The sequence below is a fragment of the Mus caroli genome, unplaced genomic scaffold (genome assembly GCF_978045245.1).
Source record: "Mus caroli unplaced genomic scaffold, Mus_caroli_1 scaffold_1, whole genome shotgun sequence".
NCBI lineage: Eukaryota > Metazoa > Chordata > Mammalia > Rodentia > Muridae > Mus > Mus caroli.
The window spans coordinates 50235933-50263872 of NW_028227256.1; the positions used below are offsets into that span (position 1 = coordinate 50235933).

A 27940-nucleotide genomic window follows, 5' to 3' on the forward strand; every position below is an offset into this window, starting at 1 on the left:
TCAGGATGTAGCTCTCAGCTTCTGTTCCAGCTCCATCCATGCTCTCTATTATGATAAAATGGACTAAGCCTCTGAAACTGTAAGCAAGCCCCCAATTAAATGTTTTCCTATATAAGAATTGCCCTGGTCATTGTGTCTTTCTATAGCAATGAAACAGTGACTAAGAGAACATTCCTTTTCATGGTGACACCTACTTTAATGAGAGTATTTTTACCACTAATGAATATGGGCTTGTGTCAAAAATTTTTTTTCTGTAACTACTGATAGGATCTTGTGTTTTGAATTCTCTTTAGCCTGTTGATACAAAGGATTTAATTTTTTAAGTGATAAACCAAACTTGCATACTTATATGCATTTTAATTAACTCCTTGTTATAGATTATATTGTAAGGTAAAATATATCCTCCAGATATTCAAATTGTTAACTACCACTATTCCTCACTGGTTCTCTATAATCATCTTAGCTCAGATACTTTCCCCTCTGGCATCTATTTTGTCTTTATTATTAGTTCCTTTCCTTTCCGGAGGTCTGACTACAAGGAAACAATGTATCCCACTTGTGATTCATTTGAATGTTTCTGCCACTTGAACTTTCCATCTTTATTGGTTTCTTGTTTGCTTTTATGGACATAGAAGCCTAAGTTGCAAGTTTGATATTCCAGTGATAGATTTAATTAAAGATATCCAGCTGAATTTGAATACGATTCTGCCAAAATTTAGACAACTTGCTTTCCAGGGTGGGAAGAGGTAGAGCTCCCTCTCTCCCGGGCACTTGCTGTGATTTACAGAACAGTTTTTCCAAGTTTCAAACTTGTTTGTACCTAGTTGGCAAAGAGTAAAGAGGACATGCAATCATGCTCAATGTGTGATGTTCCTGAGAGAGTGGGAAGGCAAGACAGAGAAAGAGGGAGAGTAAGGGGGATTCCAGTAGAATGGAGGGGAGGGGAAAGGCTGGGAGGGAGGGAAGAAGGGGGAGGAGTACTGTGAAAAGTACCCGAGAGGTTGAGGTGGAACATCTCAAGTTCAAGGCCTGCCTGGCCTACAGAGTAAATTCAACGCTAGCCTGGGTAGGGAATCAAATGGTGCCTCATGGGAAAAAAAAAATCAAAAAACAAAACAAAAAAAAACCCATTGGGGTGGTGATGCATGCCCTCAATTCCAGTATTCTGAGGCAGAAGAATTTCTGTGAGTTCCAGGCCAGCCAGGGTTATAGAGAGAGACCACATCTCAAAACAGAAACCAAGCAACACAAGCCCCAGAGAGAACCAGCCTCAGAGTGAAGAGAGCATGGGTGACATTGGGCTCTCGGGCCTCCTTCCAGGATCTAGTTGTCTTTTTAAAATCGTTTTAGATATTTTTTTTCCAGGCTCAAAATTAAAGATTTCACTTCTCAAAAAATGAATTCATGCTCCAGAAGAGAAAACTGATAATCCTTCTGCCCCACCCACTTCCTAACCCAGCTGATTTATACTATTTTCATGATAAAAATAACATCATTACTGTTTAAACCTCCACCGGTGGCTATGTGCCAAAATAAATGAGAAAACACAGGCTCCTAAGAGACAAACTGACATCCTAACTAGCTCCTAAAGCAGCTATAATTTCCTGTTATAATAAAGTACTACTTAATAGACTATTAGGAACTTCCTTGCAATTTATTCCATTAATTTATTTATTTCATAAGTCCCTGCTCACTGCACCAACATTTAGAACGTGATAAAGAGCATAACAGGTGAGGCCCTTGCTGTGATGTCTGTGGTACCTCATACTGGTCCAGGAACATGTGGAGTTGCTGCACACTGATTCTTAGATCTGTCTCATTGAATTCGTAAGGAATATTCCACCCCAGGGGTCCGAATTTTCGCCTCTCTTGTACCAAAGCATGAAAGAAACAGAGGCCATAAAGCAATTTCTTGAATTCTTCCTGTAATAAGAAGAAATTGTCCCATGACATTATTTTTCTGTGAACATTGCATCAAACTTGCAAGGTTTTTGAATTAGTATAGTTATATTCCTTTGCTTATAAATGATATGAGGCTCTTTTCTCTGCTCCCATCCCCTCTCCCCCAACAACCCCCTAATACAGAAGTGTTTTTCCACAGGTGTTTCAGGCAAAAATCTGATTAATCACCCTCAAGTCCAATTAGACCACATGGCTGTAAATACTAAGTTTGTAGGAAACAGAACAAGTCCATCTAATTTAAATTTTACAGGATTTTTTTTTGAGAGGGGGGTATTCTAACTGAAGCAACACAACACAAGAATTATGAACTCTATGTATAGTCCCAGACTACTCTGGAGGAATTTCAAAGGAGATAATATGACCTAAATTGGCAGGTCCCAAACATCAAGAATACATAATGCTAACAGCAGAGCTTGAGGTAGGACTGCAGAATGATTTCTTCAGACATCGAAACTGCTATTCTAGAAGTCAGCTTGCTCCCCTCCTCCCTGGTGAAGGGCATGGGGAGGCAGTCATCCTTGCTAGGAAGAGATCAATGGGCCATCAGAGTTGACACTCATAACAGCTGGAAACTGTGGGAAAATGCAAAACTCAGATGTGATAAAGGAGCAGAGGGAAAGACCAGGTACTCAGCCAACCTAGTGGGAATCCAGAGGAGGAAGAGATGCTGGTAAAGAAAACATGTATCATGGATCGAGGAAGCCTCCCAGTTATAGCCAGTCTGAAGGGTGCACTGGAAAGCCTGAAACAGACTAGATCAGAAGTGGGGTGGGTAGGGGGTGAGGGGATGTATCACCTCAAACCCATGCCCAGATCAAAATATTCCCAGCTAAAATCAAGAATATCTACCACTTCCTGTTTCAAAACCACTCTGAAGTGAATGGTACCAACAGCTGCGTGCTATGTCATAGGTCATGAGAAGGAGGATGGCAGCTCATTCTCTTCCCCTGATAGAATGCCACCCGCCAGCCAGGGACACTGGGTGAGAGTGTGGAGAATCCAAAGCCTGCATTTTTAATAACAACGAAGTAGAATTAACATATTGTGCCATATCTACCAATTTCTGACTCAAGCTCTTCTTGCAACTCGAAGTAACTATATGATATTTTATTATTTAACAAAACCCAGAAACATCACAGAAAAGACTAAATTTTATCTCACAACATAAGGTCCCTTCACAGAATAAAATTGAAAAGGAAAATAGAAAACAGGGAGATATAAAATCAACCAAAAAAGAAATGAGAAAGAATGAAACAGGTCTGACAAAAGAGGTAAAGACTAAAAGAGAGGTAAATGACTAAAGACATTGACTAAACATGCTAGTATTACTCTGAATTATTTTGCATATATTGAATCATTGATCAAGTCAATAGTTAATTGTTGGAATCCAGATGTCTTAATGTAAAAGAAAAGACAAACATGAAGTGAAGACATACAAGAATGAATGCGGAAGATGCAGTGAAACTGAAAATTCTGGCATATAGTCTTCATGCCTAGAGGCCTGTAGGACATGTACATATATTTGTATGTTTGCATGCCTATAGATTTTCTTTCTTTAATTTTTTTGTTATTGTTTTGTTTTTACATAGGGTCTCTCCATTTAGCCCTGACTGTCGTAGAACTCAATACACAGACCAGACCAGGTTGACCTCAAACTCACAAAGATCTGAGGGCTTCTACACAGTGCTGGGATTAAAGGTGTACAGCACTATTCCTGGATGTGTCTATATTTAAGTACCAAGGAAGTCATCTAATATCCATTGAGTTCTCCAACACCATTAACCACTCAGAAGAAGCAGAGCTCTTTGGAAAAATGTCTGGCTCTGTGACAGAATCATGAAGATTCCATGATGAGTCTGGATTATCTTACATTAGAAAGTGAGAGCTGCTAACAACATAGAGTTCCTAAAGCTGAAATACACACAGAAAACAGGATAATGGAGATCTTTTGACTAAATTTGAATAATGTGAGGTCTGTGTTCATTTGTCACCCAATTCTCGCCAACTCCATGCCCACCTGCCAGAACCCCTAATTCCCACGGATTGAGGGGGGCCCACTAAGCCCAGTCTGTGGCACGTGATGAAAATTTTTGATCAATGAATTGAAAACCATTGGGGGGAAAATCAGTAAACCCAATGTCCATACCAATATTGATTGGAAGTAGCCACTGCTTAGAGGAGTAAGTGCCAAGCGTTGAAAGTTCCAAGAGCTGCAACTGGGGAATAAGCGCGAGAATTGAGGCAAGAATGCTCAATAGATACTAAATATGAATGGAAGATGGAACACCCCTCCTCCCCAATGTGAAAGAGAAAAACCAGTTATTAAACTGTGAAGAAATTAATCAGTGTCTCTTTAGATAATCAAAATTAGTTTCATCCACTGAGACACAGCATCACCTAATTAAAAATTTGGCAGGTAGGTGTGGTGGCACACGCCTTTAATCCCAGCACTCGGAAGGCAGATGCAGGTGAATTTCTGAGTTTGAGGCCAGCCTGGTCTACAGTGTGAGTTCCAGAACAGCCAGGGCTACAAAGAAAAACCCTGTCTTGAAAAAGAACCAAAAAACTAAAACAAAACAAAAAAATTGGCTAAGAATAAAAACAAACAAACAAACAAACAACACACACACACACACAAACCCCTGAATCCAACTGTTAGGAAAATGTCACACAGATTCTGAGTGAGGAAAATCCCATGTTAAAACAATATCATGAAGTACATTCTTCAGAAAGAACAGTGTTGTAAGGCAAGAAGGGCTGAGGAAATGCTTCAAGTTAAAGAAAGCAGACTCCTGGAAGCAAGCTCAGAGGCACAACCCTTGCCAAGCCTCCCCAGGCCTGGGTTTGAACTCCAGCACCACAGGGATGAAGCATAAACAGCATCAAGAAGGTAAAGCAGACATAAGAAATAAGCATGACCCTGATCCTTACACCAATTCTCACACAGACTACAAAATGATGCTAGTAGCTGACAACACTGAACCACATGAGAGAGTGACAGTTACATTTACAATGAGTAAGAACAATACCAAGGTAAGTCAATGTCCCTATAAAACATACACAAATACATCTAACATGGGACCTGTAGGTCCCATGAACCCCAAAATACCTGTGAACATGACCCAAAACAAAAGTTTAAACATTCTGGGAGTTTTGGGTAACTTCACTACATGGCTTGCAAGTATGAATTTTGTAGGTTATCAGCATCATGTCTCTATGTCAAAGGCTTAGAAATTTCTGAAAGTATTCAAGGATAAGGGGTCATGATAGATCTAGTTTGCTTTTGACTGGTGTTACACACACACACACACATACACATGAATTCTTATACTATTATACTTCCTTATACTATTTTTATATTTTCAATTTTCCTGTAAGTATAAAAATCAATCTCAAATACAAAGTTAAAATGTAAAGTTGTAAAGTGTTATGGAATTTAATGAGATTTTATCTTGGGTTAGAACTGTTTCATAAACACCTCTACCTCTAAAATGTTATTACTATGGGAGAGACCCTTTAATCTAAAAGAAAGAGAAGGTAGGTTACACTTACAAAGGGGGCTCTGTTCAGTCTCCCATATGGAGAGATAATGCCATATGATAGACTAACTCTGGGAATCACCAGCTTTCACCAAGCCTTATCAATACAAAAGCCAGCCATACACACAGGTACTGGAAGTTCAGGTCAAGGTTGATTTGGTTTTGAATGTATGTATGAGGATTTCTTTTTTTTTTTCTTTTCTTTTCTCTCTCTCTCTCTCTCTCTCTCTCTCTCTCTCTCTCTCTCTCTCTCTCTCTCTCTGTGTGTGTGTGTGTGTGTGTGTGCACACATGTGCAAATTTTTGCTTAATGAAAGTACTTTAGTGTTTTCTCATGTTGTGCACTTAAGTAATGTTCAGACCTCACGACTATGAGCTTTTGAATGGCAAAACTTATCAAGGTTCATAACCCTTCATATAAAAGAGCCCTTCAATTTTTAATTGCAGCAAAACCATGAAACAATTTTAGGTCACAGACACTCAGACAGATTTCTAATCATGAAAACAGTGGGTGTTTTCCCTGCTTGCCTGGTGACTCCAGAAAAGACGCTTATGAGTCCCATCAATAGAGGAGGAAAACCATTTTGGCTCTCACTATGGTTATATGGAGGAAATGTTTTTATGTTTTAATTTAGAGGGATGTTTCCAGATAGCAAAGGGCTCAGTTCATATCCTGGAACAAGTTCTCCAGCTTTGCAGATTTGTGCTGGGAATGACTTACAGCTGACTCTCTCAACAGAAGCCTACATTATTAATGATACACCATAATATCTCGGCTGAGCAGGATTGGGGCTGGTGGTAAAATTAAAATAAAATATTAATAAAGTTGACTTCAGCATAGTCGATAATCAGTGATCAAAACCAACTATGCTGCAGAGCAGGGGTCCTATTTAATTTCTAGTTTTACTCTATGCACACATCCCTAATCACTAGTGGCCACTTGAATTGCTTTACAGGGCTGGGGTGACAGGACTTAGCCATCACTAACAGGCTTTTTGCAGCTGCCAAAGAATTCAGGATCAGAGATCGGGTCCATGAGGTATGATCGGATGATATTAGCCCGCAATCCTTTTGGTGCTTCGTTGGTCATTTTTACTCCATTCTGCAGGACTGACACAGGGAAATTTGGAGATGGGTAACTCGTCAGCCAGATTCGGAAATCAGGGTGTGTTGATTCTGCACTTAACTCCTGCGAGAAAATAAATCATAAACAAGGGTGAGTAAGACTCAAGGAATCATCTCCATGTCTGTAAGGAACAGTCTGGAAAGGGAAAGAAACATCTCTAAACAGAGATGGAATAGTTGCAACTTAAGCAGAAGCCCAACATTCATTGCTGAGTCACCACGCTTTACTGAGAAGGCCCAGAGTGTTGTCACTCCACTGACAAAATTAATTCACATAATTGTACAGCTTACACAAGTGCTATGTAGTTCAGTGTTGGCTCAAAGACTAAAGCCTTCTTAATGGGTTCATGCCTGCACTGTTGTTTCTGAAATATTTCAAAAATAATTCTTGACCCACAGCTAGATTAAGACTAACGCCCTCGTCTTGCTGCAGCCAGATTTGGGAGTTAAGCGGCCAGTGAAGACAAATCAATATCACTCCAAGCTGGAATTATTTGTTTAAGAGGGTAGGGTGTTTTAAAGGGTAAGAGCTAGTATATCCTGAAGCCTCAGTATTTATCACTACTACCTCTATAGCGAACCGTAGAGGTCATAGAGCCCTCCATTAGCACTGTGATGTTAAGGCCTAGGAATAGCTACTCAGGCCTGTTCCTCTGAGACTCAGACATTCTGAAATACAATATAAGCACTACTCTGGGTGAAGGGGCATCAGCTATGGCCTGACTGTGTGTCTGCCTGGTTTTTGTTTTTTGTTTTTTAGGTAAAGTGTTTAATATGAACCCATGTTTATAGTGACCCAGCTACAACCTTAATCTGAAGCCTGCCAAATGAAAGAACAAAAATGAAGCACTTGGGTGAGATGTATATGAAAATGAGACTGGGGAGGTAACATACTAATAAATATATATCTGCATTTTTACCTCACAAACTTTCTCAAGAGTTGGCATCCAAGAAGTGGCAAGGTGACAGTTTTGAAGAACAACCCAGGTCCCATCCTTGACAGCTTTCTCTAACATCTTCATAGCGATAGGCCCTTGGCCTTGGCCCAGAGATAGAGAGCTAAGTTTTGAGCCCCCATATCCCTGTGTACAAGAACAACAAAGATATCATTTTAGCATCATATATTGGTCCAAACAGATATAACCTAAACACGTGCTAATCAAAACTTAGATGAAATAGTATAAAAATGATTGCGGTGATAAGAGAAAAATTCTGAAGGCTCTTTGGCTGTTGACATAAGATATGGAAAATTAAAAAAAATATTAAGAAGCCTTTCTAATAAAGGTGCAGATTAAAGGACACAGCTGTCATTTAGCAACCCTGAAAACATGAAGCTAAGAAGGAAAACATGAGCTGGAAGATGAACTTGCCCAGTCACCTTGAGCAAGTGTTTCAGTTACTTTAGATACTCATAAAATTAGAAGAACAAAAGCATTAACCACTGACTGCCAGTCAACAACTTCCTTCAGAAATGCTGTGGGGATGTTTCCCCAACTCAGCTTTTGGATCTCCTCATTTTAGGGATAGTTGTCCCCAGATTCCTAGAAGAGGCCTCTGGTGACAGAGGCAGTGGAAGAATGGGTCTTGGTCCACCTTCAACTGCTCATTGCATATTGCTACGCACACTCCAGTGAAGTCTGCTTGGCAGGCAGAGAGGCCTGGAAGTACTCACGAGGCAGGGAGTTTCAAGGGAACTCAACCTCCTGGAACCAAGCATTCTCATAACTCGTATACTCATACCCTATCCCCGTGTTAGTCTGGTGTATGGATCCATATGCTCTCTTTTAGTATTATTTTATTATAAGTGCCTTTTAAGATTGAATTCTGACATAGGTAAGCCTCCACCAGTGTTCCAATGTCCTAGAAAATGCTTGAAGTCGCTGAGCTTGGAATTCATTACGAATTCAGTAAGAATGTTACTTATTCAGTAACATTCAAATTTACTTCTAGTAGAGATAGTGGAACTAATTAGGTATTACAAAGAACAGAGCTGGAATAGCTCAGGGCTGGTCTGCAGAGTGATTACTTAGGACAGTAGCCAGTCTCACCCAAACAAGGGAATACACAATGGCCTAGCTAATAGGTGGGTTTACCATGTAAGAGTTAGGGAATCCCACTGAGACAGGGATCTTCTCTACAGCCAGGTATAGCAGGCTACATTGCATATTAGAAGCAAGTTGGTGAATTCTTCTGACAAATGGAGATTCGCCACAGATACTTAAAAGAACAGCCAAGTTACACTAATAAAAGAATTTATCAAGGCCTAAGAAATAGGGGGTTTGTGGTATTGCACTATTCATGAGAAGGTCTGCTAGAGCAGAACCCCCTGGTGATAGCTTTCACAAGGCTTAAAGGAGTAGCACAAATTGTGACTAGGGTGTGAAACCTTACCTGTCATTAGCTGACCCTAAGCAGAGCTGTTTTATCTTTACTGTAAATATTTACCTGGTTCCTGTAAGTCCTTTTGAAGTCATTCCTTTGTTTTGTGTCAGGTAACTTCAATGTACTTTGCCTGCCATGACATCCTACCCCTTTGTTTTCTGTATTATATAAGACTGGTGTACATTTTGTGAAAATACATTCAGATTCTACACAATCTCTCGTCTAATTCTGTCTGTCATTCATTTGCTGACTCCTTGTCCACCTGCAACCAGAGACCGGTTCTATGCAGACTGGGATCAAAAGGATGTGCGGCAGCATATAGTCACTGTTTTAGGATTTTACTGCTGTGAACAGACACCACGACCAAGGCAGCTCTTATAAGGACATCTAATTGGGCCTGGCTTACAGGTTAAAAGGTTAATAAGTCTATTATCATCAAGGTGGGAGCAAGGCAGCGTCTAGGCAGTCATGGTGCAGGAGGAGCTCAGAGTTCTACATCTTCATCTGAAGGCTGCTAGAAGAAAACTGGCTTCCAGGCAGCTAGGATGAGGTTCTTAAGCCCACACTCACAGTGATACACCTCCTCCAAACAAGGCCACACCTCCTCCAACAAGGCCAAACCTCCAAATATTCCTTGGGCCAAGCATATTCAAACTTTCACAGTCAGTAACTCTGTGGGGGGAAAAAGGCATCTCGGTGGGGAAAAAAATGTAGAGGTAGAAGCTGGAGACAATGCAGAAGGATGACATACAGGGCAGGAGAATGGCAACATTGCCTAACATTAAAGAGACACACAGAGGAAACAAAGATCAAAAGGATTTTGAAGCGATGTTGATTTGTAGAGATAAGCCCCATGCATAATAGACACTTGGAGCTACCTCCACTCTAGATCTGCCACTACATTTCTTATCTCATTTCCAATATCCCTGCCCCAACTAGTGGCCTGCTTCTATTTTGCAATACTCAAGTCAATCCTCTACAGTCCAATTGGGATGACCTTACAAATGAATGGTCATGCTACTTAAAGTATCTGTCTTTAATCATGACATCAATATCTCAACACTTCTGAAACAATCAGAATGCTATATCAGACAGTCAGCACTCATACAAAATCCAGGCTATTCAAGTGCCAAGTGACCCAATAGAAACTACTTTAATTTTAAAGTCATGTAGCTTTCAGGAAGCTATCCTCTTTTTGCTTTAATATCCCTCAGTATGAAATGGAGATGTAACCATTTACTTTAAAGTCTTCTGTATAATTTCAAAGAGAAAAAAAATTAATAACATTTACCACCAAAGTTTACTGTAGGCCATGACCTCAATCCACCAAAGTTCATTTTAGGTCATAACCTCCATGCAAATGTTCCTGTCAGTTTTAGAAACTGCCAGAAATTGTTTAGATTATACCAAAATGAGGAACATCAACTCAGAACCATCCATCCAAAAACCTGTTCATTACTTTCTTCTTCTAGACAGTGTGGCATAAGAACACTCACAGCAAATTAATTTGAATGTGTTTTAAATTCTCTTACAAGTATAGACGATTGAGCATACTCTCCTGGCAGTGAGGGTATAATGTATAGCTGCTCTGAGAGTCAAAGAGCGCTGCCGTCCTTTAGAGACTAGGAAGAGGGGTGTGACTAGAAGCTTCACCCTGGAGCTATTGCCTGAACTAAATCAACCAAGTCCATGTACTGGCGTAAATGCTGCAAATGTTGAAAGAGGAAATGTTCCTCAACTCCCAATTTTAGTACAGGTTGGTCTCAAACTCATGATCCCCCTGCCTCTTCCTCTTCAGCAAATCCTAATGGCACATGCCACCACAACCAGAGATACCCAATTTTACTTTCACAAGTTGTGCAAGGAGCCACTTTAATGTAAGTGCTGCCACTGAGTATCATTTTCTTGGGACTCTGTCATGTTTCAGAATTTCAAGCCCTTCCTGTGGCTGAGAGACAAGTTTTAGCTTTCTCTCATCTTTTAAGACATTAGTTAGAGCAAAATTAATTATCATAAAGGAACGTGACAGTGTCAGATAATGTAATCTGCTGTGAAGTACCTGGTCATCAGCGAATTTCAGAAGAGCATTCATGGGATCTGCTCCAGGGGAGAGCACAAAGATCAATGGTGCACAACAGTTACTGTCCCCAAATGCCTTGGCCAAGTCAAAGGGGGGTGGCTCAATGAAAGAGCGCCCCAACTTCTTGATTATGAATTCCTGCAGCATCGGAATAACCTAAAAGGGACAAGAATATTTGAAAGAATAGTCAAAATAGTTACAACTTCCAGGAGTTTTGAAACAAAACCGTCAGTGAGTGTGCTAGCATATGCATGTGACCTCAGCACTGCGGTCAGCACTACCGGCTCACCAGTTCATGGTCGGGCTGCACTGCATCCCAAGACCCTGTCTCAAAATAAAATGAACTGGGATCCCCTGTATAGATTACGTGCAAACAGTGGGAGTTCCAGGGTGTTATTCTGTCCATAAATTCCTTTCAGAAAACAATTACAGATGATTCCAATAATAAGTAGTGACTTGTAGGAGACACCAAATTCAAAGACCATTTCTCCCACTCTTATGATTCCTTATTTGTCTGTAGTTCTTTATGTAGGGTTGAGATCTTTTGGTTTTAAAACACTGATTATAGCCGGGCGTGGTGGCGCACGCCTTTAATCCCAGCACTCAGGAGGCAGAGGCAGGCGGATTTCTGAGTTCGAGGCCAGCCTGGTCTACAAAGTGAGTGCCAGGACAGCCAGGACTACACAGAGAAACCCTGTCTCGAAAAACCAAAAAAAAAAAAAACAACACTGATTATATTCCCATCAATGTTTGGGGGAAGCAGAACTCTGTTAAAAAAAAATCACAATCTATTTACTAAGAAACAAGCCAAATCACAAGCTATTTACTAAGAAACAAGCCACTCTGAATTGGCAGATTGTCCATCAGGACAATTTTCTTGGAGCCTGTTTGAAAAAGGAAAATTCTATGACTTGGGGTCTATGCAGGAGTGAATATGTGTTGATAGTAAGGACACAGTCAGCCTTGTCTGTTCCATCCCCTGTTTTCCAGTGAGAAGCTACACCTGGCATATCTGGGTTGTCATGCCAGTTAATTTCGACCCAGGTGTGACCTAAACAGGATGCATGACATGACTCTTGTTCCTATCTCAACAAACTACAGACGCTCCCTTCAACTATAAACACTCCATCTTCTTGCTTGCACTTTGTCAGTGCTGATGGCTCCCTTTTAATAAAACATTGGAAAAGAAAGGCATCATTACAAAGCTTAGATCTGAAGAAGGAAAAACGAGGCAAACAGTTCAGCAGATACCAGTGTACTCATTTCCTGACAGATCTTCCTCCATCTTTGTGCAGAGATCTGTTTGTGATGCTCACTTGAGATGATTTTTTTTTCAACAGGTGAGAACAAAGCTACCAAATCGTTTTTCTAGGTAAGTAAAACCAAATTTTATGCTTGATTAAATTTATCACAATATTCTTCAGATTTATGTCACACCAATGAAGGAGATAAATCCTGTATTTGATGTCAAGCTTGGGCATAGGATCAAGGACAATGTCTCCCCTTTGACTTTATAAGAACTGCATGCATACACTTGAAAATGAATTTGACAAGTCCCAACATTGGGCTAATACAGCACCAGATCCCCTGAGGGCATTTTTAAATTTGTTTTGCTTGACTTACTCTGCTAAATATTCAATTTTCTCCTTTGAATATAGGAACACCAAGCAGAACAAAGACTGACACACTGCAGTACTGAAATGCCAATAGACTCCTTCAAAGCCTCCATTAACACAGCTTCTGTAAAGATTCATATTTTTATTTCACATACACTTGCAGTTTTTGAAAGTCACATTCCCTTTGATAACAAGTTACAGGCACAGATGTTCATATGACTAACATCATACATATAATCTATTTAATTACCTAACTTCAGCTTATGTCCTAAGAAGTAACTACCAAACGCACTTTTAACCCTGCTCTGAAACACATATTTCTGCTCAAATTTTGAAGTCACAAATAGTAGCTCTCTGTTTCTTTATCTTGTTCTCACGAACTAATCAGTCCTGCCACACAGAATGCTGGGGGCATCTCCTTAAGAGCTTAGTTAGCATAGAAGGAAGGTGTGAATCAAACATGCCAGCTGTAGGACAGAACACAGGCTACCTCAGAGGAAGGAGTAATGGGAAGAGCTCGTGAGGACCTCACAGTCATCAGCAGAATGGCTGTCATTATAGAAGGATGGGACTGTACAAATATATCACACTCCCCACCCCCAGCCCAGGGTAGCAATTCCACATGCCAGGAACATTCTTCAGCTGCAGGAGCAATTTACAAGTGCCTCGTATCTAAAAATGATAGTATCCTCTGGAAACAGTTACAAGTGCCTCCAAACACCAGTTATGTGTTCTCTGTAACATCTATTTGAATAAGATTTGCAATTAAAACCATCACCAGAGATCCATCCCATGATCAGCATCCAAACGCTGACACCATTGCATTCACTAGCAAGATTTTGCTGAAAGGACCCAGATATAGCTGTCTCTTCTGAGACTATGCCGGGGCCTGGCAAACACAGAAGTGGATGCTCACAGTCAGCTAGTGAATGGATCACAGGGCCCCCAATGGAGGAGCTGGAGAAAGTACCGAAGGAGCTGAAGGGATCCACAACCCTATGGGTGGAACAACATTATGAACTAACCAGTACCCTGGAGCTCTTGACTCTAGTTGCATATGTATCAAAAGATGGCCTAGTCGGCCATCACTGGAAAGAGAGGCCCATTGGACATGCAAACTTTATATGCCCCAGTACAGGGGAATGCCAGGGCCAAAAAAAATGGGAATGGGTGGGTAGGGAAGTAGGGTGGAGGGTATGGGGGACTTTTGGGATAGCATTGGAAATGTAATTGAGGAAAAGATGTAACAACAAAAAAAAAAAAACAACCCATCACCATATCATAATGCTTTTTAAAGTCAGGCACATGTATTCTCCTGCACATGTGTGTGGCTATGGAATGCTGAACCAATGGAGAAATATCCAGATTTAAGTTAGACTTTTATTTATATATTTGTGTGTTTGTTGGTTTATTTGGTGTGTTACAAGGCAGTGAGTGGACATGACTACAGAGAGAGTGGAAGTTAAAGGTCAGCTCACTGGACTACACTCCTCTTCCCTTGTAGGTTCAGGGGGCTCTAACTCAAGTCACTAGGCTTAAGGAAGTACCTTTACCCACTGAGTCATCTTGCTTGTCAGAACTAGATTTCTTTCTTTTTTTTTTTTAGTATCTACTGAATGCACAAATATAAAGTCTCAAGATTAAAATTTTATAGAGTTTAATTCCAGAAATTCTAAACGACAACAACCAACCATCAAAGGAAGAATTCACACACACACAAACACATACATACATTCATATGTATACACATGCTCACATGTACACACACTCAGTTGATTTCTAGATAATTACTTCATGCTTCAGCTCCTTTGAATAATCACAAATGGCAAACTCACTGCAGAAATATTAAAAATATCCTAATTTCCTACCCTAGGCCTCATCACTGTCTTTCTCATTACCATTCTTTGCGCAAAGGGATTTTCTTCCCTCATCAGATTAAAACAACAGCAAAACACAACACTTATTCAACAGCACCTTTCCTCCCCAAGTTAGCTTTAACCTCATCACAAAATTATAGTCTTGCAAACAAAATGACAGATTCAGAGACTTGAAGTTTCCTAAAAGCTAGTTTGTGATAGGAATGGCCCAGTTTTTGAAAGAGGGACCTGCTGGTTTTCCTGCACAGGTAAACATGGCTGTCTGTTAGCACTGGACGGTCCAGTTAGGAATATGAGCATCTCTCCTGAAGAGAAAAGGAGATAGATTCCACAATCTCATTTTTCAGACTATAAAAGAGCAAAAATTTGCTTGCTTCCCAACAGGAGACTAGAACTCCCAAGGTAAAGGCAGACTGTGCCAGAAATCAGGCTCACCAGATGATAGACTGATAGACCTGTCTGTGCTAGCAATCTGATCATTCCAGCTTTGTAAAATGAGATCTGTCAGTAGCAAAGATTTCAGACTCATTATGGCAGCCATCTTCTCAAAGGCAGGAGAAAAGCTCGTGTTTTTTTCTATGCATGCTTTTCTAATCAGTGAAAATTCCCACAACATTTATTTGAGCTCAGAGACACTTATTAACGTGCATCTGACAAGTTTCTTATTGAGAGATGATGGATTTGCACTTTGTTTACAGTTCAGAATGATAGAACTGTGGCCAGAAGCTCTTTATTTTACAAATGACTCTGCATACCTTAGTACTTTACACTCCGCATGTTTCTTCCATCAATAAGATACTATAACTATTACATTTTAAGGGAAACTATGAGCCCATGTCATTTTCCTACTGGTGACTTAGCAAGAATCTTTCCAATTTCTCTAAACTATAGCATTGGAAAGCTTGGCAAACTCCAATTTCTGACTCAGTGGTTCTCAACCTTCCTAGTGCTGGGACCGTTTAATACAGTTTCTCATGTTGTGGTGACCCCAAACCATAACATTATTTTGTTGCTACATTATAACTGTAACTTTGCTACTATTGTGAATTGAAATATGTGTTGGAGACCATACTGTAAGAATGTAAGCCTTTCGCAGTTTCCCACCCTAAGAAGCCAAACGGCCTTGTGTTAGGAGCCGGTCACCTCCTCCTCCCTATCCCTTCCTGGCACCTAAGACCCTAAAAGTTTGAATTATAGTCCCCTCTTCCTTATCTCTTCCTGACTCCCAAGACTTCTAAGGACCTGAGTTATGTGCTGAGCCCAGCTTGACACCCCGGGCTGTTAAGGAGGAATCTACATTCCTGAGATAAGACTCAAGATGCCTCTTGCCTGCAGTCAGAATTCAGCCTTCATTTCCCCAGATGCCTACTTCTTTGTTCTTTGTTAATTCCCCCTCAGCCCCTCCCTATTTCCCCTCACTGTGTGCTTATAACCTGGCTTTTCAGCCTAATAAACTCAGACCTTGACAGGAATCCTCCTTGGTCTCTCTCTTTTTTCCCCGCCTGTTTCTCTTGCAGGTTTGCGGTTCCCCTCATACCCACAAATAACTGGGTCCTGCTGGTCAGGACAAGTGGCAGCCGAGGTACGGACCTTTTACCTTAGGTGGAGATTATGGCGTTTAACTCCCTCAGAGAAGTTCGTCACAACTAAGAAAAAATAAGCAGTTGAGAAACGCTCTCACGGCTCATGGGAGAAAGTTGTCCTTGGTAAGTAATTGATCTCCACTGAGAAATGGGAACTAAACTTTCGAAAGAGGCAGCCTTCATTAAAGGCTTAAAGATATCTCTCAGGGAAAGAGGGGTTAGAGTTAAAAAGAAAGATTTGATAAACTTTTTTATTTACATAGATCAAGCATGCCCCTAGTTTATCATTGATGGGACAGAGATACACTGTAAAAAAAAAATGGCGAAAGGTAGCCAGAGATTTAAATGATAAACTAGCTAATGAGGGTCCTAATGCGGTCCCTGCAACCATCTTTTCTTATTGGGGAGTAACTATCAGAAGCTACCACTGTGCCCCCTCTCCCTTCTCTGGCAGAATTCCCAGAAGAAGGAGATAAAGAATTAGAATTTGAACATGAGAGAGAGAGAGAGAGAGAGAGAGAGAGAGAGAGAGAGAGAGAGAGAGAGAGAGAGAGAGAGAGAAAGAGAGAGAAAGAGAGAGAGAGAAGAGAGAGGAGAGAGAGAGAGAGAGAGAGAGAGAGAGAGAGAGAGAGAGAGAGAGAGAGAGAGATAAAGTTTCAGAAAAGCAATTATCCCCTGTTTGGGATCCTTTAGCAAAAAAGAGGGAAAATGAAAATAAGCTATCTCAGAGCTCTCCTGGGGACAGAAGGAAATTGGGAGACGTCCTGCTTCCTCTCTGGCTCCTATGGAGATATTCTTTGTTCTGGTTAGGATATCTGGGTCCCTTTGAGACATCAAGTTCTATTCCCTCTCTGTCTATTGTCTGTCCTTGGTGCACCATTTGTCCATATGTCTGTCTATTTATGCTTGCTTTTGTTTTGTTGTTTGAATGATTGTTGTTCTGTGTTTCATGTTGAAAAAAAATGGTTAAAACTTTATCTGCTGGCTGTCCATCCTTTGATTTAGTTTAACTTGTTTAAAAGGCAGTCTCAATTTGCACAGCAGAAACTGATAAGTTACACTGCACTGTGGCTGGGAGTCAAGTACAGTTGGAAAAGCCCTGCTGGGAGCCAATTGCAAACACAGCTCTTAAAGGGGCAGGCAGCCTTTTGCTTATAACAGAAAGTTAGCTTAAAATTGGAAACTCAGGGTTGGAGTATTCTAAACAACATGTGGCATGAACGAACCCAGGAAAACAGGTCTTTAAAGATACTTCAAAATAGGGATAATCTTTGGTCCAGGACTCTGGCACAGTGCTCAGATTGAGAAATGTTTGCTTTTGGATTGATGCTGAGTTCTGAGGGGTTGCAGTCTCATCGAGGCTTGTGTGGCACTTCTTTTGTTTCATAAACCATGACTAAGGAAGTTCTTGGAACCTCACCTCTCCCTCCCTTCCTTTTAGCTTAAAAGAGCCTCGTTGCAGACCTAGCCAGATGTTGTTCTAAATAAAGTTTAAGTTCAAAGTTTATAAAAGGTCAATCAGGCTGTGGAATTTATCAGGACATTGAGATTTGACTTGCTTACTTTACATAAATTTATAGTGTACAGAGTTTGCTTATATGTATATGTATATTGTTTCCTAAGTGAAAAGTATTTTAGTTACTAATGCTTTTAAGGGGAAGTTAACTTTAAATCCTTGCTCTCACACAATGAGCTTTTAAGTTCTGGGGAGTAGCTGTAACTCCAGATAAGATTCAGAGGCAATATATTTTTTTTTTAGCACAGTATTTTTAGTATTTTTTTTTAATTTTAAATATTTTTTATTACATATTTTCCTCAATTACATTTCCAATGCTATCCCAAAAGTCCCCCATAGTGCCCCCCACTTCCCTACCCACCCATTCCCATTCTTTTGGCCCTGGCATTCCCCTATATTGGAGCATATAAAGTTTGCAAGTCCAATGGGCCTCTCTTTCCAGTGATGGCCGACTAGGCCATCTTTCGATACATATGCAGCTAGAGACAAGAGCTCCAGGGTACTGGTTAGTTCATCATGTTGTTCCAACTATAGAGTTGCAGATCCCTTTAGCTCCTTGGGTACTTTCTCTAGCTTCTCCATTGGGAGCCCTGTGATATATCCAATAGCTGACTGTGAGCATCCACTCCTGTGTTTGCTAGGCCCTGGCATCGTCTCACAAGAGACAGTTATATTTGGGTCCTTTCAGCAAAATCTTGCTAGTGTATGCAATGGTGTCAGCGTTTAGAAGCTGATTATGGGATGGATCCCTGGATACGGCAGTCTCTAGATGGTCCATCCTTTCATCACAGCTCCAAACGTTGTCTCTGTAACTCCTTCCATGGGTGTTTTGTTCCTAATTCTAAGAAGGGGCACAGTGTCCACATTTTGGTCTTCATTCTTCTTGAGTTTCATGCGTTTAGCAAATTGTATCTTATATCTTGGGTATCCTAAGTTTTGGGCTAATATCCACTTATCAGTGAATACATATTGTGTGAGTTCCTTTGTGAGGCAATATCTTTTAATACTTAAGGTTTTTAGTTATATATTAGAAAATTGTGGTACAGAAAATCTAAGAAGGAAAATTGATTTGCTTCAAATTTTTATTTTAAAAAGCTTCCAGGAGATGTTAATTGGCTAAGACCTCACCTTGAGGCCTTAAAGCAACTTAAACCTTTGTTAGGTGCTATCTAGTGAGATTCAAAATTACTGGTGAGAAACAAAAGGTTTCACAGAAAGCATAGGAAACTTCTGTGATCAATTGTTATCAATTATAATCAATGGTAACTAAATATTACCTGCTCGTTTTATTTATGTGCCCACAACAAAGGTTTGGCAAGAGAAAATATTGTTGTAAAATCATTCTTCTTCACCTCAAAGTAAAGTTTTAGTATCCTATTAGGGCACTGTAGTGCTAATAAAGAATTGTAAGATATATTCATATATTTTAGAAAAATTATAACAAAAATTGTGTCTTAAGAACCTGACTAAGTATCTGTTCCTTGTTCCAAACAGCCCTTAATTTGGTTATTACAGAATATTGATGTTTGATCTATTGCATACCACCATATTAAATAAAATTGATAATCACTATCCCAAAGATAAGTAAAAAATTGTTTTTATGCATGCTTCTGTACCTTCTATAAATTCATGTATGCATGCATCTGAGTTACTGGGTTTAAAAAACAGCCCTTCTATGGGAGAAAAGTATATGTGAATTGGATAACACACTTATTCTTTTGAGTTTTCTCCTGCTTCAGCACAGATAATTAAATTGTGTGCTGTAGATGGTGTTTTAAAATGTTGAACAATCAAACTTTAAGTTGTATATTAATAGTCAATATTATATCTCAGAGCTTACAATGCTTAAAATTGTTCATCCCTCAGATGCTATTAATTCTCAAGCTTACAATTGCTTATGCAACTTATAATCAAAAAATACTGTTCCTTTAAGAAGACTGTTTTTGGACAGTTAAGAAATTGTCCTGGGTTGCCTGGAAAAGACCCTCAGGATTTGCTTTTGTGCTATGGAGGTTTACATAAAGCTTTAACTGATAAGGATTACAGATAGCTCCTGAAAAGATACAAACTCAGGATCCTTATAATTATTTGGGTTTTAGACTTATTAATCAAGCTGTTTTTTCCCTAGAAGATAGTTATTCGCAGAGACAACTTAAGGACTTTGAATGATTTTCAAAAATTGTTAGGTGATATTAATTGGCTTCACCCCTGTTTAAAGCGTACTACAAGGGAGTTGAAACCTATGTTTGATAGTCTTAAAGGGAGTTCTGATCCAACCTCCCCTAGATCTTTAACCTCAGAAGGATTGCTGGCCTTACAACAAGTGGAAAAAGCTATTGAAGAGCAATTTGTCACTTATATAGATTACTCTATGCCTTTATATCTTGTCGCATTCACCCCGACCAGCAGGAAAGATGCAACACCACATTGTCCTTCTTCAAGCATGTTTATTCAGGAACACTTAGCCTTGCAATGCAGGAACGGGAATCTGCCGAAAAACCCTAGGGCATGCCTTAAATACCCTACTGACTCCTCCCAAACATCCCAGTCACGTATCAGCAGTCCATTGGTTCACAGCAAGTGACGACACCTCAGGCGAGCTGACAAGGCATGGCGTCCACCCAGTGCAGGCAGCTGGGATGTGGCTAAGTCAGAGGTAATGAGGAAGTCAGGTGCAGGTCATAAGACCTGGCAGCTGTCCTGGGCGCCATCTTGGGGCAGCGGCTGCACCCACTCCTCACAATATCTGTTAATTTTTAATACAATTCATATGCCTACAGGATTGTTATAGCAAAAGTCTCCTCTAATGTAGATACATTCAAGGATTTCTCCTAAATGTAATATCTTGCCATATTATGAAGCAGTAGCTCAGTTGGTTATCCTTGGAAAGAAGCAGGCACTAACTTATTTTGGCAAAGAGCCAGATATTGTAAAACAATGTCCTAAGTATATTACATCATCTCCAGTGCCACATTTAGGAGTTAATCCACAAGGTCTTATGCCTAATCATATTTGGCAAATGGATGTAACTCATTATGTGGAATCTGGAAAATTAAAATATATACATGTTTGTATTGACACTTGTTCAGGATTTCCTTTTGCTTCTCTGCATACAGGAGAGGCCTCTAAAAATGTAATTGATCATTGCCTACAAGCCTTTCATGCCATGGGATTGCTGAAACTTATTAAGACAGATAACAGGGCATCTTATCTAACAAGAATTTTACTTCATTTTGTAAAGAATTTGGCATCAAACATAAAACTAGAATTCCTTATAACCCCATGGGACAAGGAATAGTTGAATGTGCTCATCGTACTTTAAAATTTTGACTATATAATCTCGTTCTTTATATATTCAAAATAGTAATGGTTTAAGATAATATTTTGGTATTTTTATAGAATGTACATGTCAAATTGTAAAAAATTTGATATTGGTGTCCTCAGTTCCTACCTGTTTCCACATAATAGTATTAATTCTTGAGGACCTATACTTAATTGCTGCAAATGAATGCTCTTATTTCTGATTAATAAATAAATAAATAAATAAATAAACAAATAAATTATACACACGTGACTATGATAACTTTTCAAGCATTCTAGTTACAAACTCTCTTCAAGAGAAACAATTGAAAGTGTAATTATTCACTGCCCATGTTATATTAAAACTGACTATAACAGTCACGTATTTAAGATGTTTTGTCAACAATTTAATAATTCTCAAAGACAAGGTATTGTAGAACTTTAAAAACTCTATCTTCTTAAAAACAAAGAAGGGGAGAAATTATACCCCCATGCACATTATTTAAATTATACTTTTATTTTTAAGAATTTTGAAATTTGGATGTCAAAGAACTTAATAAATGCCTTATAGTATCCTAAAACTAGACAAAATCATGTCTAGGTGAGATGAAATTGATCCACTTATTGACATATGGCATGAGCCTGTTCAGATATTTAATATGGGGAAAAGCAAGCAGTGTTTCTGTTTTTTTCCACAGAATACTGCAGAAGCATGCTAGCTTCCAGAATGATTTGTGTGACAGGCTGACCTGTGAATTCCTGAGTGCCCTGACAGTGGTGACAAGAAAGCTGTGTTGAGCGCACAGAGAAAGAGGAATCAGGGAGAGCAGCCACTTGCAAACTTGATGAAGAAACTTCCTATCTCCGATGAAGAAACTTCCTATCTCCGCCATGGTCTACAGCAAGGATAGCCAACCTGGTGTCAACTCGAGGACAACTAAAAATGATGACCCGTGAGGCAGAGGGACTGCTACAGTGTATTTGACAAGATTTTGTCAGAGACACTGTTTTTGGCCATTCAGGCCAACTCTCCTGTAGCTGTGAAAGCTTGTGTACCTTACCTATATACTATACTGTTAGATAATTTTAAGAGTTAAGATCACCAATCTTGACAAGTCTTTTCATATTCATTGTAATTGTTGTCAATTAACTAATTGTGTAGATCCTATTTTAGATAAGGGATCTGCTATTATGATTTTGTTAAAGAGACCTACTTATGTTTTGCTGCCTGTTAGAGTTAGGAAATGATCCTTGGTCTAAAAATCCGGGAATGCAAACTTGGAAAAGGTCAAATGAACAATTTTAGGATTTACTGCTTTAATTGCAATTTTAACTTCAATATCTACCACAGCTTTAGATCAACAGCTGCATACTGCTCATTTTGTTAATGATATGCATAAGAATATTTCCATGGCTTTGTCAGAGCAACTTATTATAGATAAAAATTGGAGGCAAAGGTTAATGTCTTAGAAGTAGTCGTCTCAACAATAAGGCAGGATATAGCAAATATTAAGGCTACAAAGATAGAAATTTCAGATATTAGAAGAATGTTGCTTATTCAGTGACATTCAGAATTGCCTCTAGTATTGTTAGAGAGATAGTGAAAGAAATTAGGCTTTACTATCCACTACATAGAGATAGAAATCTCAGGGCAAGCTTAACAATGCAAGTTTAGAATTCTTACTATAGTTATGTACGGCAGAACTTGTTGCCATGGTTAATGCCTCACTACAAGCCATTCACAAGGCCAATTCTATCCTTGCTAGGGATTATTAGATTTGTTATTCGTCCCAGCCTCCTTTTTATGAAGGAATAGCCCTTTTTAGAGAAGTGATTGCCACCAATGATACTTCCTTTCTGAGATGACATCTGCAGTCTAAAGAAGGGCTGAGTCTTGGCCAAATATCTGGTATTGGTCTCTGTCTTTTTGGACCCCAGATGCTTCCCCTCTCGCCCCTGTTTGAAGTGTGTAATCAAACCCTGGCTCTCTACCTTGCTTCCCAGCCTTTTGGGACCTTTCGTGGGTATTTTGCTGCTTTTGTCTTTTGGCCCTTGGGCCTTTAATAGATTAACCAGTTTTGTTAAGTCACCGATTGAAGCTGCTTTAAGCAAGCCGGTTGCAGTTCACTACCATTGACTGGATATCCAAGACTCAGACAAAGATCTCACTTCCACCGATGTAGAAAGAGCAGCTGCTGGCCTCCAGTTTTCTACCCTTGCTGCTAATGCAGAGTACCCTTGGTTCCTCAAGCCGTGGAGACAATAGAGATGAGGAGGGTGACCTCCAGCTCCTATTATAGCCTAAGAGCCACAAATTGTGGTATTACCATTGGCATAATTTTTGTGGGTACAGCTCACAGAGGCCTTGCTGAATCTGAGGTTGACAATTCTCCTTTAGGAGCTGCACAGGACTCAGACCTGTGCATAATGGTTCTTGATAATACGAACCCAGTATGGGCACCAGTGTGGGTGCAAGGCTCAGCATTGAAGGGAACGGTCCAACTAGACCATTTCTGAGTTCCCTAAGAGGCATACCTGGTTTGCACGGAGGTTGGTATCTATTTCCAGTTACAACCAAAAAAAATCTTTCTAAGGCTCTGCTTCCCCTCCCCAAAAGATACCAAGAGCCATGAGTGTGGGTCGTGACAGCACCCACAGGAGGAATCAGGTCAATGCTTTCCCAGCAGGTTAATGCCCACTCATCCAAGTATGAGAAGATCATTTAGTTACCTCAGTCAAGTGTGGCCTTATAAAATTAATTCAAAGGGGGGAGATGTTGGAGACCATACTGTGAGAAAGTAAGTCTTTTGCAGTTTCCTACCCTAAGAAGCCAAACGGCCTTGTGTTAGGAGCCGGTCACCTCTTTCTCCCTATCCCTTCCTGGCACCTAAGACCCTAAAAGTTTGAATTATTGTCTCCTCTTTCTTATCTCTTCCTGACTCCCAAGACTTCTAAGGATCTGAGTTATATGCTGAGCCCAGCTTGATACCATGGGCTGTTAAGTAGGAATCTACATTCCTGAGATAAGACTCAAGGTACCTCTTACCTGCAGTCAGAATTCAGCCTTCATGACCCCAGATGCCTACTTCTTTGTTCTTTGTTAATTCCCCCTCAGCCCCTCCCTATTTCCCCTCACTGTGTGCTTATAACCTGGCTTTTCAGCCTAATAAACTCAGACCTTGACAGGAATCCTCCTTGGTCTCTCTCTCTCTCTTTTCCAGCCCATTTCTCTTGCAGGTTTGTGGTTCCCCTCGTACCCACGAATAACTGGGTCCTGCTGGTCAGGACAAATATGAATATCTGATATACAGCAAAACAGATATGTAGACCCCGTGAAAGAGTCATATGACACCCCACTTCAAAGAGTCACAATCCACAGGTTGAGAACTGCTGTTCTGACCATTCAAGTGTTAGGGTAGGGTTTCAAGAGGACAAAATGCAAAATGGAAAGGAGGACAAAATGCAAAATGGAAAGGAGACCCACCTCTCCAAACTCCCCCAAAAGAATTTTGTTAATTTTCCTAGTAGCTACACACATACACACACACACACACACACACACACACACACACATTGTCTTATAACCTAGAGACAGTGCAGAAATAAAATGTATATACTACTGTGTCAAATGTTAGTCTCTTATAGTGCTATTCTCCTCCCTAGGCTAATACCATTCTACTCCGGGAAACCACCCTTTTAAGGCAGAGTAGGCATATATCACCATATAGCATATAGCTTCCAAAATAATCAATTTACCACTAAAACTTGGAGTACCTGAAAACACTAAGTGTAAAGAGCATGAAGTTTCTGGATAATATATTGGCATTCTAATAATTATTTTTATATTGAAAACATACATGGGTATGGTGGTATAGAAAATTGTGACCAATTAATTCCTTCATTTAAGATAGATGGAAAATATCTGTAGTTATAAATGATTTATAAACTGAAAGACTCCAAAACTCCCAAAGGGAGGCACTTACTCAAGCCTCGGGTCAGCCACGCACCCAAGAAGACACTGAGACCGGTACTTAAGATGTATAGAGCAAGATTTAATACAGCAACGACAAAAAAGCAGACAAAACAAACAAAAAGCACATATATACCAGATATCTGGGGCCGGACCTCATGCAGCAGGTGCAGAGGAGATCCGGCGATTAGCCCAAACTTTTCACAGGCTTTTATAGGTAGGAGGCAAAGGGGGGAGCAGGGCAGGGAAAATACAGTTTTTACGTCACTAAGTGATTCAAACAAGGGTTTTTCCAAAGTGCTTTTGCAACCGCGTCCCACACTTTGGCCATGTACTTGATTCATTGGAACTGAGGTTTTTACTCACACCCTTATCTCAAAGATGTCCCTGGCACAGTCCTTAGTTGGGAGGGGTAGGACTGGGTTCGTTCCAGGAAACCCTTATCTCAGAAATGTACGTCCCCGGAACAGTTTTCATTTGAGAGGGGGTCTGACTCTGGTGTGAGAGTTCAGAATGTACTCTGGGGTGAGAAGTTCTGGTGGTCAGTAATTTTCTTCTTTCATTCCCCCCTTCTTTTAGTAAATAATTCTAATCTTAGAATTTCAGATACTGCATAATGCACCAAATGAAAGACTCTATTTTAACATGGGAACAAAAACAGAACAAGAAGCATTAGTAAACAGAACTAGGCAGGGGCCCTTTTAGCGAGGCTTGAGGGTCTGGGCATGATGTAGGTGCACGTAGATCAGATCTCTGGCTGGAACTGGTGAGATGTCCTTGGGGTACCCAGCTCGTTCACTGTCTCAGCTGTTGGGATCCCTGGAGCAATGTCGTCCATGTACTCAGTCCAATTTTTCCCAGTTGTGACCAGACCACCTGCAAGCCTTTTAACTTAGCATACAGATCATTATTATAACAACATAGGTTTAAACACATCATTTGAGACTATGATGGGCATAGGAGTTTCATAAAGGATCTTAAACAGAGTAAAACTGAATCAAGAGATAGGGCATAGGGAAGGAACACCAAGTCCATGCCAGTCTCCACGATTAATTAATTAAGGTCTGTCTTAGAGTTTTAAACTAATTTATTTTATCTATCCTGAGCTCTGAGGTCTATACACACAATGTAATTTTTATTTGACCTCTAATTGCTTGGCCACACCCTGACTTACCTGGGCAACATTATCTGACACTATTGCTTTTGGCACTCTGAACCTTGGAAAAATTTTCTTCAATAATCTTCTTGATGACTATGTGAGCAGTCTCATTTATCCATTTTGAGAACGTCTTTTTCTGCAGATGTCATTTATAAAGCTTGTATCAAAACCACAAATTCAGCTTTCTGGGCTGAAGTCCCTTTAGGGAGGCTGCTGGCCTAATCACTTGCTTTTTTGTCCACCACTGCACTGCTGTCCCCGCCTCCCGCTTACCTTCAATCGTGAGGCTACTGCTGTCCGTGTACCAGCTCAAACTCTCAGGCCAAGGCTGATCTGATCTTTTACTTGCCGAGGTAAGTAGCCCCCTCTGTTGGTAGATGGCCCCATGGATATGAGCTGCTTTTCATCAACTACTGCTGCTCCTGTAACAAAGCTGCTGCCATCTGTGTACCAGGCAGGCACACCTGGCCAAGGCTGATCAGTCAGATCTCTTCTTGTTCCAGTTTCCTCAGCCAGGACATCAGCACATTGATGTACAGGAGTGGAGTCATCGCCAAGGAGCAGTAAACTCTGGTAGTGGGTATAGTCACATGCTGACCCAGAGTAAGCTTGTCAGCGTCTTTAACAAGCAGGGCTGCCTTTATGCTGTCAAAGGCTTTTTGGTGTTTTTCAGTCCAGGTGAATGGGACTTTTTTCTCTGCAAAAGCCCGCCGTCCCCAGAAACTCACGTACTTAACGCGGGGTGGTGGGGGTTGGGATCAGCATCACAGTCTTTTTTCTGGCCTCGGTGAGCCACTGCTTTTCGTCGTCGGCACCTCGGTCTCTGCCTTTAGCCAACCGCAGGGCTTGGGTTAGTGCCAGGAGTTCATGTTTTCCAGAGCATTAGTCAGCCATCGGTCAGGGGGCTGAACCACACTTTTAGGGCATGTGCCAAGTTTTGTCTCAGAGTCAGTTTATCTGCGTCCTTGACAAGCAGATTATGGCAGCAATAGCTTTCAGGCAAGAAAATCACCCGCTAGCAACAGGGTGTAACTTCCTGGATAGGTAAGCCACTGGCCTTTTTCAAAGTCCCAATTTCTGAGTAAGAACCTCTTTGGCAATACTTTTGTTCTCAGTCACATCTAGGAGTCCCAAAGTTAGGGACAACATTAGGGCAGTCTCAATAGCATCTAAGGCCATCCAAGGTTGTTCTTTTTATTTCTTATGCGAAGGGCTGTTTATCTTTTTAATTCAGCAAAACCTGGGATCCACAGTTTGCAAAGGCCTGCAGTGTCCAGGAACCTTTTAAACTTGCTTTGCACTGGTTAGTGGAGGAATATGAAACACAGTCTCTTTTTAGCTGCTTTTAACAGGTAGACCACCAGTCTCTTTTAAGGACTCAGCTTCTGTGTTAGCACCCCTTCTGCTTTTTCTTTACTTTCAGCCACAAACAGGTGAAGGGTTTGGTCATGAGGGGGGGCTCCTCTTTTTTTTGTTAGGACAGTCTCTCACCCAGTGCTTTTTTTTTTTTTCAACAGCAAACACTCTGATCTTTAGCCAAAAGCTTTCTTTTTTTTTTTTTCTGTTGCCAGGTACTAAGTTTTCTAGTCTCCCTGACTTTTGTGACCAGCATTTCATTTCTCTTATCCTTTTTTTAAAATTTTTTGGCTCCTTATTTCTTACAGATCATCTCTAAGTGCTAGTATTATTAGCAAGTGTCACTTTGCTAAGTTCTAGTCTTTGTCATTTATCTCTCTTTGCTCCTATTTCTTAACTGCAATGGAGATCTCATATAATGTCTCTCTTTCTATCTATATATATCTCTTTCTTGTCTTTGCTTACTTTGAATGTTA

General features: G+C 40.3%; 1 protein-coding gene across 2 annotated transcripts in view; it reads right to left on the reverse strand.

Moving 5' to 3' along the window:
• The window catches only part of LOC110288425 (dynein axonemal heavy chain 7-like), a 356931-nt gene that overhangs the window by 35170 nt on the left and 293821 nt on the right, over window positions 1-27940 (reverse strand). For both annotated transcript variants that reach the window (XM_085837237.1, XM_085837233.1), the window contains 4 exons: window positions 11067-11243; window positions 7546-7707; window positions 6489-6689; window positions 1762-1923 (listed from right to left, as the gene is read on the reverse strand). In XM_085837237.1, coding sequence (XP_085693363.1) covers window positions 1762-1923; window positions 6489-6689; window positions 7546-7707; window positions 11067-11243 — 702 coding nt within the window. The remainder of the gene's footprint in view (window positions 1-1761; window positions 1924-6488; window positions 6690-7545; window positions 7708-11066; window positions 11244-27940) is intronic.